The sequence below is a fragment of the Salvia splendens genome, chromosome 13, assembly GCF_004379255.2.
Source record: "Salvia splendens isolate huo1 chromosome 13, SspV2, whole genome shotgun sequence".
Classification (NCBI taxonomy): Eukaryota; Viridiplantae; Streptophyta; class Magnoliopsida; order Lamiales; family Lamiaceae; genus Salvia; species Salvia splendens.
Window position 1 is genome coordinate 34,578,840 of NC_056044.1, and position 10,020 is coordinate 34,588,859.

The 10,020-nt window shown below is 36.2% G+C and overlaps 3 protein-coding genes across 7 annotated transcripts; all 3 read right to left on the reverse strand.

The window, feature by feature from the left end:
- Positions 1-1,086: 1,086 nt before the first annotated feature.
- On the reverse strand, positions 1,087-2,198 carry LOC121761541 (cysteine proteinase inhibitor 5-like). Its single transcript, XM_042157183.1, has 3 exons — positions 1,938-2,198; positions 1,544-1,830; positions 1,087-1,433 (listed from the first exon to the last, which is right to left on the reverse strand). The coding sequence occupies exons 1-2, from the start codon at positions 2,165-2,167 to the stop codon at positions 1,551-1,553; spliced, it is 510 nt and encodes a 169-aa protein (XP_042013117.1). The 5' UTR covers positions 2,168-2,198; the 3' UTR covers positions 1,087-1,433; positions 1,544-1,550.
- Positions 2,199-4,062: 1,864 nt separating this feature from the next.
- Positions 4,063-6,645, reverse strand: LOC121760966. The gene is made up of 4 exons (XM_042156551.1): positions 6,619-6,645; positions 6,416-6,517; positions 4,415-4,642; positions 4,063-4,323 (listed from the first exon to the last, which is right to left on the reverse strand). The coding sequence occupies exons 1-4, from the start codon at positions 6,643-6,645 to the stop codon at positions 4,063-4,065; spliced, it is 618 nt and encodes a 205-aa protein (XP_042012485.1).
- On the reverse strand, positions 5,257-9,994 carry LOC121760296 (putative late blight resistance protein homolog R1B-12). Of its 5 annotated transcripts, XR_006041868.1 has the most exons (6): positions 7,198-9,994; positions 7,080-7,112; positions 6,619-6,728; positions 6,416-6,528; positions 6,125-6,206; positions 5,257-5,575 (listed from the first exon to the last, which is right to left on the reverse strand). XR_006041868.1 is itself a non-coding variant. In XM_042155952.1 (4 exons), exons 1-3 carry the CDS (start codon positions 9,837-9,839, stop codon positions 6,656-6,658), a joined length of 2,748 nt encoding a protein of 915 aa, XP_042011886.1. In that variant the 5' UTR covers positions 9,840-9,994; the 3' UTR covers positions 5,257-6,528; positions 6,619-6,655. The 5 variants fall into 5 exon arrangements, 1 of the variants encoding a protein (XP_042011886.1); XR_006041865.1 differs by lacking the exon at positions 6,125-6,206; XR_006041866.1 differs by having other exon boundaries at positions 5,257-6,206.
- Between the last annotated feature and the right edge of the window lie 26 nt (positions 9,995-10,020).

Consider the following 10,020-nt stretch of genomic DNA (forward strand, 5'->3'; position numbering starts at 1 on the left):
GAAACATCAATATTACATAGCCATACTTGATTAAATTACAATAAATGACCTTATATAGAGGCTAGGAAAAGTACTAAACACTGGAGATAGTTTTTTCACACGAGGTGGCCATGGTCATGGATGATGCCATTGGGAATTAATTAATAGGTATTTTTGAAGTGTATGTGCCTGTGTGTGTTGATATTTTGATTAACTATTTACTAGGTTATATATAGAAGTTGGGTTTCATGCAAATGTGATTGGTTTAGTATAGGGATAATAGTCCATTAATTCATTAAGTTTGGTTAAATTCTGATTACTTCCACGACCTTTGAAATAGGAATGAATATTAAATCAAGAAGTTTCAGTTTTTCTCAAATTGTCGCACAAATCATCGTCTTTTGGCGATGTTAAAATGACAATATTTCAATAAAATAAGAAGAGAAATAAGAAACTAAAAGAATGTATAAGAAAAATATTTATTTTAATGAAACACGTAGTTTATAAAATGACACTTTTTGCATGAATAAGACAATTAATAAAAATTGAAAATTGGTGATTTAATAATATTTAAAGTGGAAAATGTGATTGAATATTTTTAATGAGGAGAGAGAGAGAATGAGACAAATTAAAAAAGAAAGGTGGATATCTTGAATGAGACAGATGGAGTATTAAATAATTGGTGATCCTCATTTGTTATGTGGGAATTTTTTTGTGAAATTGTCTTCTACTCAATTTTCGCATACCTTTTGTATCACGTTTTTTGTTGTGATTAAGACATGAGTGTTAGAGTCAGAAGTTTATCTGTGTTGGGAAATTCTCTCCAGCCACTGAATTTTTGTATGTTTAAAACCAGTCTTATTTAAGAATTATATAGATTGTCTGTGATATTTTTATATCATTGTTCATAGTATTTCTTTTTAGTACGAAAGTTAAGGATTAAATGTTTTTAGTGGGTTACTTAGTGAAAATATAATGAAAGGGGGAAAGAAATTCCGAGAAAATAAAAACAAATCTAACCTAAGAATATCTTGAAGATTAGTCAAGATATTTAAATAGAAATAATTCAACATATAAGGTAAAATAAATAAAAGAGATTTACACTGGCACAAAATAATTGGATGACTTTTATATATTAGTTTTATAATAAAATGTGAGTGTGATGATTTAGTCAAGTGTGACGTCTAATTAGTAAAAGTGAAAAAAAAATGAGAATTTAAAATGTGGACATACAAAATAGCAAAATGGGACATTATTGTATAACTTTGTTCTCATTCACGATTCTCTCATTGTTCTTTCTTCACAAACTATAGAAACCGTAGTTTGCTTAGGAAACGAAGGTGCTCTCGAGGACAAATGGGAGGCATTTCATATCCCAAGCTCTACTTACTTTATGATCCTATAAAAAACATTGCGAAGAAAATTATGAAGAAATGGAAAAAAGAGAAAAGAGGGGAATATCATTTATTGAGTGTCTCCGAATTATTAGTACAATAAAAGGCCTTATTTAGAGGCTAGGAAATTAAACATTGGAGATAGTTTTTCACACACTTTAATAACTGATACACAATCTAGTTACTGAGTGGTTCGAAGGAAATGAGCTCGAATTTTTTAGACCCAAATGGGCAGAAAACAACGGCGACGTAGTTGCTGATGTTGCCGGTGCGAGTATCCTTGGCGGCGATCCCAATCTTGTAGTTGAAACCAGCTACTGGCGCGGTTTCAGCGCTTGTCACATACTCCACAACCAAGGCCGCTTTATTCTTATTGTTGTATTCCGACACCGCGAATTTCGCGAGTTCTAAAATCTCCGGTGTACATGGATTCACCGGAGAATACCCGCCGATTAACCTACCATCACCAAATTAAAAAAAAAAGTTGGGTATATTTTTAAGATTAGTTTAGATGGATAAAGATAATAATAGTATAAACAATTCAATATTTATAATGAACCGTACGGTTCAGCTGTCGCGGCTTTTGCGACGGATGATGCTGCTACTGCGGCCATGCCTGCCAACACGAGGTCTCGTCTCGTGTTGGTGGTCTCTGTGGCTGCCGCCACTGCCTTCTCCAAGTCCATCGAGGCCCTCACCACCAGCTGGCTGCTGCGACGGGTGGTGACCGTGGCCGGCTTTGCGGCGACGGCGCCACCAAAGAAGGAGGTGGTCAAGGTCATGGATGATGCCATTGGGAATATTTAATTTGATAGGTAATTTAATTACAAGTGTGTGTGTGTTGATTTAGTGATCAACTGTTTATGCTATTTATAGAAGTTGGATACTAGGGTTTCATGCAAATGTGGATCGGTTATTCTATCCGGAAAGGTGAGGTGGCTCCAGTTGTTCAGTGCCACGTGTGATGGAATAAATAATTGGTGCACCTCATTTGTTATGGTGTGGGGGTTAATTATCTGTGAAATTTTCTCTACTCAGTTTTTGTATGGATATACACCTATTGTAACACGTTTTTTTGTTGTGATTAATGCACATATTTTTAAATTGTGTCTACATTCTCACGTATTAACAAGGAGAGGTTTATCTGTGTGGGGAAATTGTCTCCACTCAAATTTTTAGTACCATGATTTATAAATTATTGATTGTCTATGTTGTTGTTTTTTACTGTATTGTTCTTCTTGAGTATGAAGATTAAAGAATAAATGGTTACAGATTAATTGGTGTATTCCTGATTTGTTATACCCTAATGTTTGCGTGGGACTGAAAGAGACGATAATTTAATAGGAAAAGAAGAACAAACCCTAGACAGAGTTCTGCATACTCTTATGCTTCAACTATTCCTTATTTGCAATTTGGACCGAATTCGAATATTATGGAAACAGAGGAGACAAAAGAATTCTAGGGATGTGCTTAATTTCTTGACGGCCATAGAATTCTAGGGATGTGCGTGCTTAATTTCTTGACGGCCGTTTCCTCAGTTTCTAGAATTTGATCTTTTTATGTCCTTTTTCAGGCTCTATTTTTCATACAACAATTTCATGTCCAATTATTTAAATATTTTGATGACCAATAATTTGAGCGTATATAATATTATTCAAATATTTTGATATTCAAATTTTAAATCAACATACTCCCCTTGTCCAAGGTAGTTGAGTCATTATTTTTTGCACTCAATTTTTATAAAAATGATACTAATAAATAGTTAAAGTGAAGAGCGAGTAAAGTAAGATAAAGAATAATATAGATGAGACTCTTCTTTATATTATTTTCTCTTTTAACTTTAATTATTTATTACTCCATTATTTTTTCAAAATGGAGGCACAAAAGAAATGACTCAACTACCTTGAGACCGAATGAGTATTTAATTATATCATGTTGTGCTAGAATTTAATCTTATGAAAATACTCAAATATGTTGAATTATTAAAATTAAAAGTACTCGTATCAATAAATCTATCGGCCATCTATGGTAAGAAGCAAAACTTGTAAAAACAAAAAAGACCCAATTAAATGGATCCAGTTATACTCGTCAATTTAGGCATGGGCCCAATGTTACAGCCTAAAAGACCCACATTTTGGCCTATATACATTTTTTCTCGTAGCAATATCACTGATTTCTTTAATTTCATTTAGCTTGCTTAATTTTAGACTAAAGTCCCAAAATGGTCCTTAACATATTGCGATTTTTTTATTTTGGTCCAAAACATTATCTTTTGAATTATTTGGTCCCTTACATTTGAAATCGGATCGAATTTAGTCCGAAATGGACGGAACCGTTAAAATGTAACGGTCAACGAATTTTAAATTGATTTTGACCGGATTAAGAGTTATAAGTATGTTTTATTAATGTCTAATATTGAAAATAATTAATGTCTAACAACCTAAAGGCGATTAAGAGTTATAATTATGTTTTATTAATGTTTTATTAACACAGAAATTTGTGTTAATAGGCCAGGCGCCACAACACATCCAGGAGACTTCTCTCCCCCTCTCTCTCCATCTCCTCATCCCCTCACACTGCTATGAACTATAATATCACTAGGAATCTCCCACCTCTTCTTCACACGGCCCTCGCCCTCATTAGCCCTCGTCTTCCCCACAGAAAAAGACAGCGTCTTGTCAACCCTTTTTCATGCATCACCATCACTCTCCGGCAGAGATATCTTCCTCATTGCCGAAGCCTGAGACGCGCCCTGATTATACCTACTCGCCACCACTCTCCCCGGCCTAGACGCCTTCTTGTTTGGAACCGATTTCTCGCCATCTCTAAACAGCTTCTTCGCTGGACTGTGCTCAAAACAGATTCTTCCTTCTTCACAGCCTTTCTTGAACCAATGGTGGTCACAGCTTGCCTCGATTTCGTAGCAAATTTCCTTGATTTCAGGCTCAAACTGCAACTCTCCACCCTCTCCTCATCAATCCCTGCAGCTTAAACAAGCAAGACTGCCTCCTACTCTGCAGAGGGGTGTTATTGATCATCACCTGGCTCGATTTCGCTGCTCCGAAAATCTCAGAAGGCCCCAAACTCATCCATCTACGCCCTGCAGAGAGGATTTCTGCTGGCCCTAAACTAATCCCTCTTCTGTTAGCCTTTGTTCTTACGCCCAAATTCGAAATCTCATCATTCTTGCCGCTCTGTTTCTGCTCCATGAACTTCGCCGCAACGAATCTCCCTCTCTTCTCCACAGCTCCCGCGCTTGCCTTCTCAGCCTTCAAAGCCTCCAATATCGAGTTCAATCAAGTGATTTGCAACTCAATTTCTTCAATCTCCTATTTTCAAGACTGGATTTTTCTCGAAACTCTTGTCCGCGATTGCTCTCATTTTCAATCTCTGAACTGATTCGACCGCTGTGAGCGGCTTAAACGGCGTCGTCGAGGCCGATCTGGGGAAAGGGGAAACAGGGTGGAATTGATTTTGATTCTCCGATGCGAAACCTTGATTTTCTTTATCCGGAACAGAATCGAAAGATGAATTAGGGTTTCCGAAATTAGTTATTTAGGTTAATTAGATATTAGACATTAATAAAACATAATTATAACTCTTAATCCGGTCAAAATCGATTTAAAATTCGTTGACTGTTACATTTTAACGGTTCCGTCCATTTCAGACTAAATGTGATTCGATTTCAAATGTGAAGGACCGAATAATTCAAAAGATAATGTTTTGGACCAAAATAAAAAAATCGCAATATGTTAAGGACCATTTTGGGACTTTAGTCTTAATTTTATCAACACTTTTCTTAATTTTATCAGGTTTTGTTCAATGAAATTCACAAAGGAGATCATCGAAGTCAATTATTTAGTTAGGAATAATTTAATAGAAATTATCAAAAAGAGAAGAATGGTAGGAGATGAATTTTAGAGAATATTTAAGCTCATAAAATCCAAACTACATACCCTTGAATCGGAATCGGAATCAAAATCGAAATACCAAGAAATCGATTGTTCACAAAGATGAAGCCCAACAGAAACAAACATTAAAATGCTCAAGTAATATGTTCAAGCTATAAAGCTAGAAACTAGAAAGCTACTACTGCAATTAATCTTAGTTCTTGCAAAATATTCCCATGTATAATACTACCTTCAAAATCACGGACTTTGTCTGGATCTTCTTCCTCTTCCTCATCATCTTCGTTGTTGGAACTATAGTAATGAACATTGTACAGTATTAAAATTGAACAAGAAACAATAATTTGTATGTTTTCAGGGTTCACATCTTTTTGGTTAAAGGAACAAAAGAGAACTTTCGTTTGGAAACTGATTTGTTTGCTGTCCTTGTTCTATTATATTCCTCAAATGCAAAACATCAGTTACATGAATCATATTAACAATTCAAAACAACAGTATATATAATGAAATTAGTCTGTGATAACAAATTAAGCCAAAATCATGCATAACACAAGAAAGATTGAATCACAAACTAAATGACAGAATCTAAAATCTATGATATTTTTATTGTATTCTTCTTCTACCCAAGTAATGTTTTCAATCAAATCCAACCCATAACAATATTCAATCTAAACATAATCCACTCAAGTTATAATCCTCAAAAGAATCCAACATAAATTACAATGCTTAAATTCAGGCGACAACGCAATAACACAGCACTGTTGATGATAATTTATTAGAAATCAAACCAAAATATCAAGAAATCACTGCAGAAGTTGTTGAATTCGTTAAGAAAATTCATACTTTGATTTCTATGTAGCAACACATTCAAAGCCTCCAAAAAGCTCTCCAGCAAATCAAAAATGGATTACGGTTTTTGCTTGTACTGACCTTGTTGAAAGACAGTGGGTCACCACTTTAAAACTGATTGCAATGGCAATATTGTAATTCTAAAAAATAATGGCCCATAACTGTAGATGTGTCTTTTAAAATTAATAGTTATTCTTAATCAGAGTAATAGTTGATAGATAAGAATTACCTTTTCTCTACTTATCTACTTGTGTTTCTACTCTAGAAAAAAGTTTACGAACTCACATGATCCTTGATGTCTGTGCACTCATCTGTTTCCTCATGATCATACGTATATTCATCATCATTCTCTTCCACATCCTCGTCACATGTATAATCACCAATGTCCTAGCCTATATCTGCCGATTTTTCAAGTAGAATTTGAAAGATGATCATTGTACAAAGTTACTACTTTCTTAATATATCCAAAGCATTCACATGAGTAATACCTTCACCATCTTCTCCCCAGTAGGCATAATTTCAAAATCATTCTCTGTCTGTATCTTCACTATCAGTCATATCTTCATCATCATTCTCGTCCTCAGTTTCCAAAATGGATCTGCAGTAATGAATTTGAAGGAGTGTAACAAGAAACCATAATTAATATGTTCTCAGCGGTCACATCTTTTTGGTACAAGGAAATGAGAGAGAGCTTCCATTACCAAAGGGATATGTATGTAGTCCTTATTCTAAGCCTTGAATGCCAAATTTTATTTAAATCAAAACAGCAGTATATGTATTATGTAATGAAATTACTTTGTCAAAACAAAGATCAAATCATGCATAACAAAAAAAAGATTACATACCTCTCACCTTTTTAGCTCGGATAATAAAATTTCATAATCTATGCAACAACCTAATAATACAACGATTGATTTTGAACATACGGAAAGAAAACGTGGTGTCTCACCTTTCAAGCCCAGATATATAGTCGGCTCCATCCCTGAAAATTGATACATGAATATTGTTAGCCTAATTAGAATTAGAAATCTCACAGTTATCTTGCAATGTATGATTTGATTACTAACCTTTCACATTTGAAGGTTGTTGGTTTCCCGTAAAAAGAAGAAGAGTCAGTAACACGAAGCCTAACATCATTAGTTGGTTGCAATTGGCTGGCACACGTCAAAGCTAAAGGATTGCAGTCCTCCAATTCAATCTCTATGATCATTCTTCCAAATTCTGCATACACAGAAGCAGGCCTGTGGATCTCTTTTAGTTTGTAGCAATGTTTTAGGCTCAAGTATTTGAGCCTAAGGAAGCTTAGGTATGCTGGTTTCCATTGCACCAAATCACTTTCTTCAATAAGAAGAAACTCAAGACTCGAAAAACTATGCCTTTTCACTTTCCAATGAGAACCACAAAAGGCGTATGATCGCAATTTGAGCACTTTAAGACTTGGCAAAGAGCCAATGACATCCATGTATTCCCAGGGTAAACCAATGCCACCCAAATGTAACTTTTTCAAATTACGTGGAAACCTCAATTTCTCGGGAGTCACCGAGAACACCAGACTATGCTTGATCACAGGATTTGTGATACTGAATTTGAGTGTCTCCAAACTTCCAAGTGTTGAAATGCAATCAAAGCAACTCAAAAGGTCGTTATGATCATCATAAGGTGTAAGCTCAATGTGTAGTCCTAATTTCTTTATGCTAGGAATTCTTCTCGAAAGTTCCAAGAGAGTACAAATGCTAGCATTTGCACCAACAAGTGTTGAGAGCTTTTTCAAAGAAGCAACATGAGATGGAGCTGCAAGGCTCTTTCCCGTTATCTCAATATGCTCTAACTCTTTCATGTCCCATATTTGTATTGGTACATATGATGGAGCCTCACAACGTCTAATGTTCATATGTGGATGCATTACCAAGACTCGAAGATTGAAAAGTTTGGATATAGTTGCAGGAAGATCACCGTTACAAGTTAAAGCAAGGTACTTAAGTTGGACTAGTGACAAAATTTCTATTGGAAATGTATAGAAACGTTGTGTAAGAGCATCTATTTCCCTTAGCAACATGAAACCAACATCTATAGAGATTGGATATTGGTGGTAAGGACCATATAAAAGGAGAGAACGTGTAGAGGATGCACAATTCAATCTCACCGAGTCTCGAAACTCTTTGATGCCAAATAAAATGTTATTTTCGAGACACAAGCTGCGCTGGCCTTTTAGAGCTTTTTCTTCGGCATGAATTAACTTATTTAAGACAAGATAAAACTTGTTCTTACTAGCTTCTCCTCTACACACATGCCGCCATGAAGAATGAAGCCAACAAGTTTTAAAATCACTAACAGACACCTCATGTGAAGATTTAAACACGCTCTTCAAGTTGCGTAAAACAAGACTGTAGTAGAAAGCTAGCTCTCTTAAACATTCCCGATCATACCACAACCCCTCAGCAGTCAACATATCAATGATCTTGGAAGGGGGTGTGTGATAATCTTGAGGGAAAACTCCCATAAACATAAAAGGCATTTTCAGATATTGAGGTAAGTACTCGTAACTTGGGAAAAGTACCTTTGATATTCGATTATATGCATCCGTGAAGACTGAATTTCTCCTTTCTGCTACTTCATGCCAGTAGGTTGGGAATCTGTTATGCTCGGATTTGGATAGGATATCAGCAACAGTTAGTATCAAGAGAGGGAGACCTTCACAAAGCTTGGCGATTTTGGTGGCAGCTTTGTGAAGTTGAGGAGGGCAACTCTCATCACCAAACACCTTCTCACATAATAGATCCATACTCTCTTCTTCATTCAAAAACCGCACCTCGTGCCAAGTTCCATAAAGAAAGCTATTCAGCAGTTTTCGATGTCGACCAGTAAGCAAGATATGAACACATCCATTTTTTATGTTCAGAAATGAATCCTCCAAGAAATTCGATGTCTCCCAGACATCATCCAACACAATGAGGCATTTCTTGCCATACAATCTCTCTTCCAAGTAGTGATCACTTATATCTTCATCTCCTTGTGTAATTCCACACAGTTGAGCTAGAATGCCTCGTGCAATTTGGCTGATCGGTTGAGGTACTCTGCCCACGGTAACCCACGCGCGACACTCATATTTGCTCTGAATTTGTGAATCTTCATAAATTTGCATAGCAAGAGCAGTCTTACCAATGCCTGCCGTGCCATAGATAGAGTACTCAAGCCTCCACGGGAGATCTCCTCGCAAAAGATAGGCTTTGACTTGCTCGAATTGATCTGATAATCCAATCATCTTCGAGTTGCTTCCATGGAAACCAATTGATGAGGAAATAGGTTCGTCTTGAGGCATATTCACTACTTCATCAATGTACTCCTCCTTCATATCATCGAGCTTCTGGATCAACGAATTCGCATCATTTTCGAGACTCTGCAGATCAATGGAGACTATCTCTGGAAGAATTTCAGATTGTGAAGGAATGTGTTGAATGAGAAGAGATTCCAATGAGTCTTCAAATCCCCAAATTGCCTCTTTGATTCTTCCATCCAAAGCATTCACCTTCTTCCTGCTTCTGCTTGGACTTGTGCCGTCCAATTTTTCCAGAATTTGTTGCAATGGATCCAACTCGTTGTACACGACATCTATGATTTGTCGAGAGCGATCTACGAGGCTGAAACGAGAACAACAGAGAATATTGTCAATTGTATTCCTAAGAGAAAGAACACCACCAAAAGCCGTCATTCTTCAGATCTGAGGGTTTCTGGTGGTGGTGGAGTGGCGGCGGGAGGAAGAAAGGGGTAAGGTTGAAATAATGTGTGAATTTGACTTCAGTTCAGTCCAATTTAGCTAGCCAAGAAAAATACTGTATAAGTATTGACCATGGAATATTTTATTATAAATGGCGAGGCCAAAAAAAATCGTC

What these genes read in the sequence shown, in the direction of transcription:
- LOC121760966 (XM_042156551.1), bottom strand. Translation starts at nt 6,645, where the DNA reads ATGCCTACTGGGGAGAAGATGGTGAAG. An exon ending in GCACAGACATCAAGGATCAT is followed by an intron (nt 4,643 to 6,415) that starts GTGAGTTCGTAA and finishes GAGGCTTTGAAG; the next exon opens with GCTGAGAAGGCAAGCGCGGG. An exon ending in GAGCAGCGAAATCGAGCCAG is followed by an intron (nt 4,324 to 4,414) that starts GTGATGATCAAT and finishes GGAGAGTTGCAG; the next exon opens with TTTGAGCCTGAAATCAAGGA.
- LOC121761541 (XM_042157183.1), bottom strand. Translation starts at nt 2,167, where the DNA reads ATGGCATCATCCATGACCTTGACCACCTCCTTCTTTGGTGGCGCCGTC. An exon ending in AAAGCCGCGACAGCTGAACC is followed by an intron (nt 1,831 to 1,937) that starts GTACGGTTCATT and finishes TGGTGATGGTAG; the next exon opens with GTTAATCGGCGGGTATTCTC.
- LOC121760296 (XM_042155952.1), bottom strand. Translation starts at nt 9,839, where the DNA reads ATGACGGCTTTTGGTGGTGTTCTTTCTCTTAGGAATACAATTGACAAT. An exon ending in ACAACCTTCAAATGTGAAAG is followed by an intron (nt 7,113 to 7,197) that starts GTTAGTAATCAA and finishes ATCAATTTTCAG; the next exon opens with GGATGGAGCCGACTATATAT. An exon ending in TATATATCTGGGCTTGAAAG is followed by an intron (nt 6,729 to 7,079) that starts GTGAGACACCAC and finishes TCATTACTGCAG; the next exon opens with ATCCATTTTGGAAACTGAGG.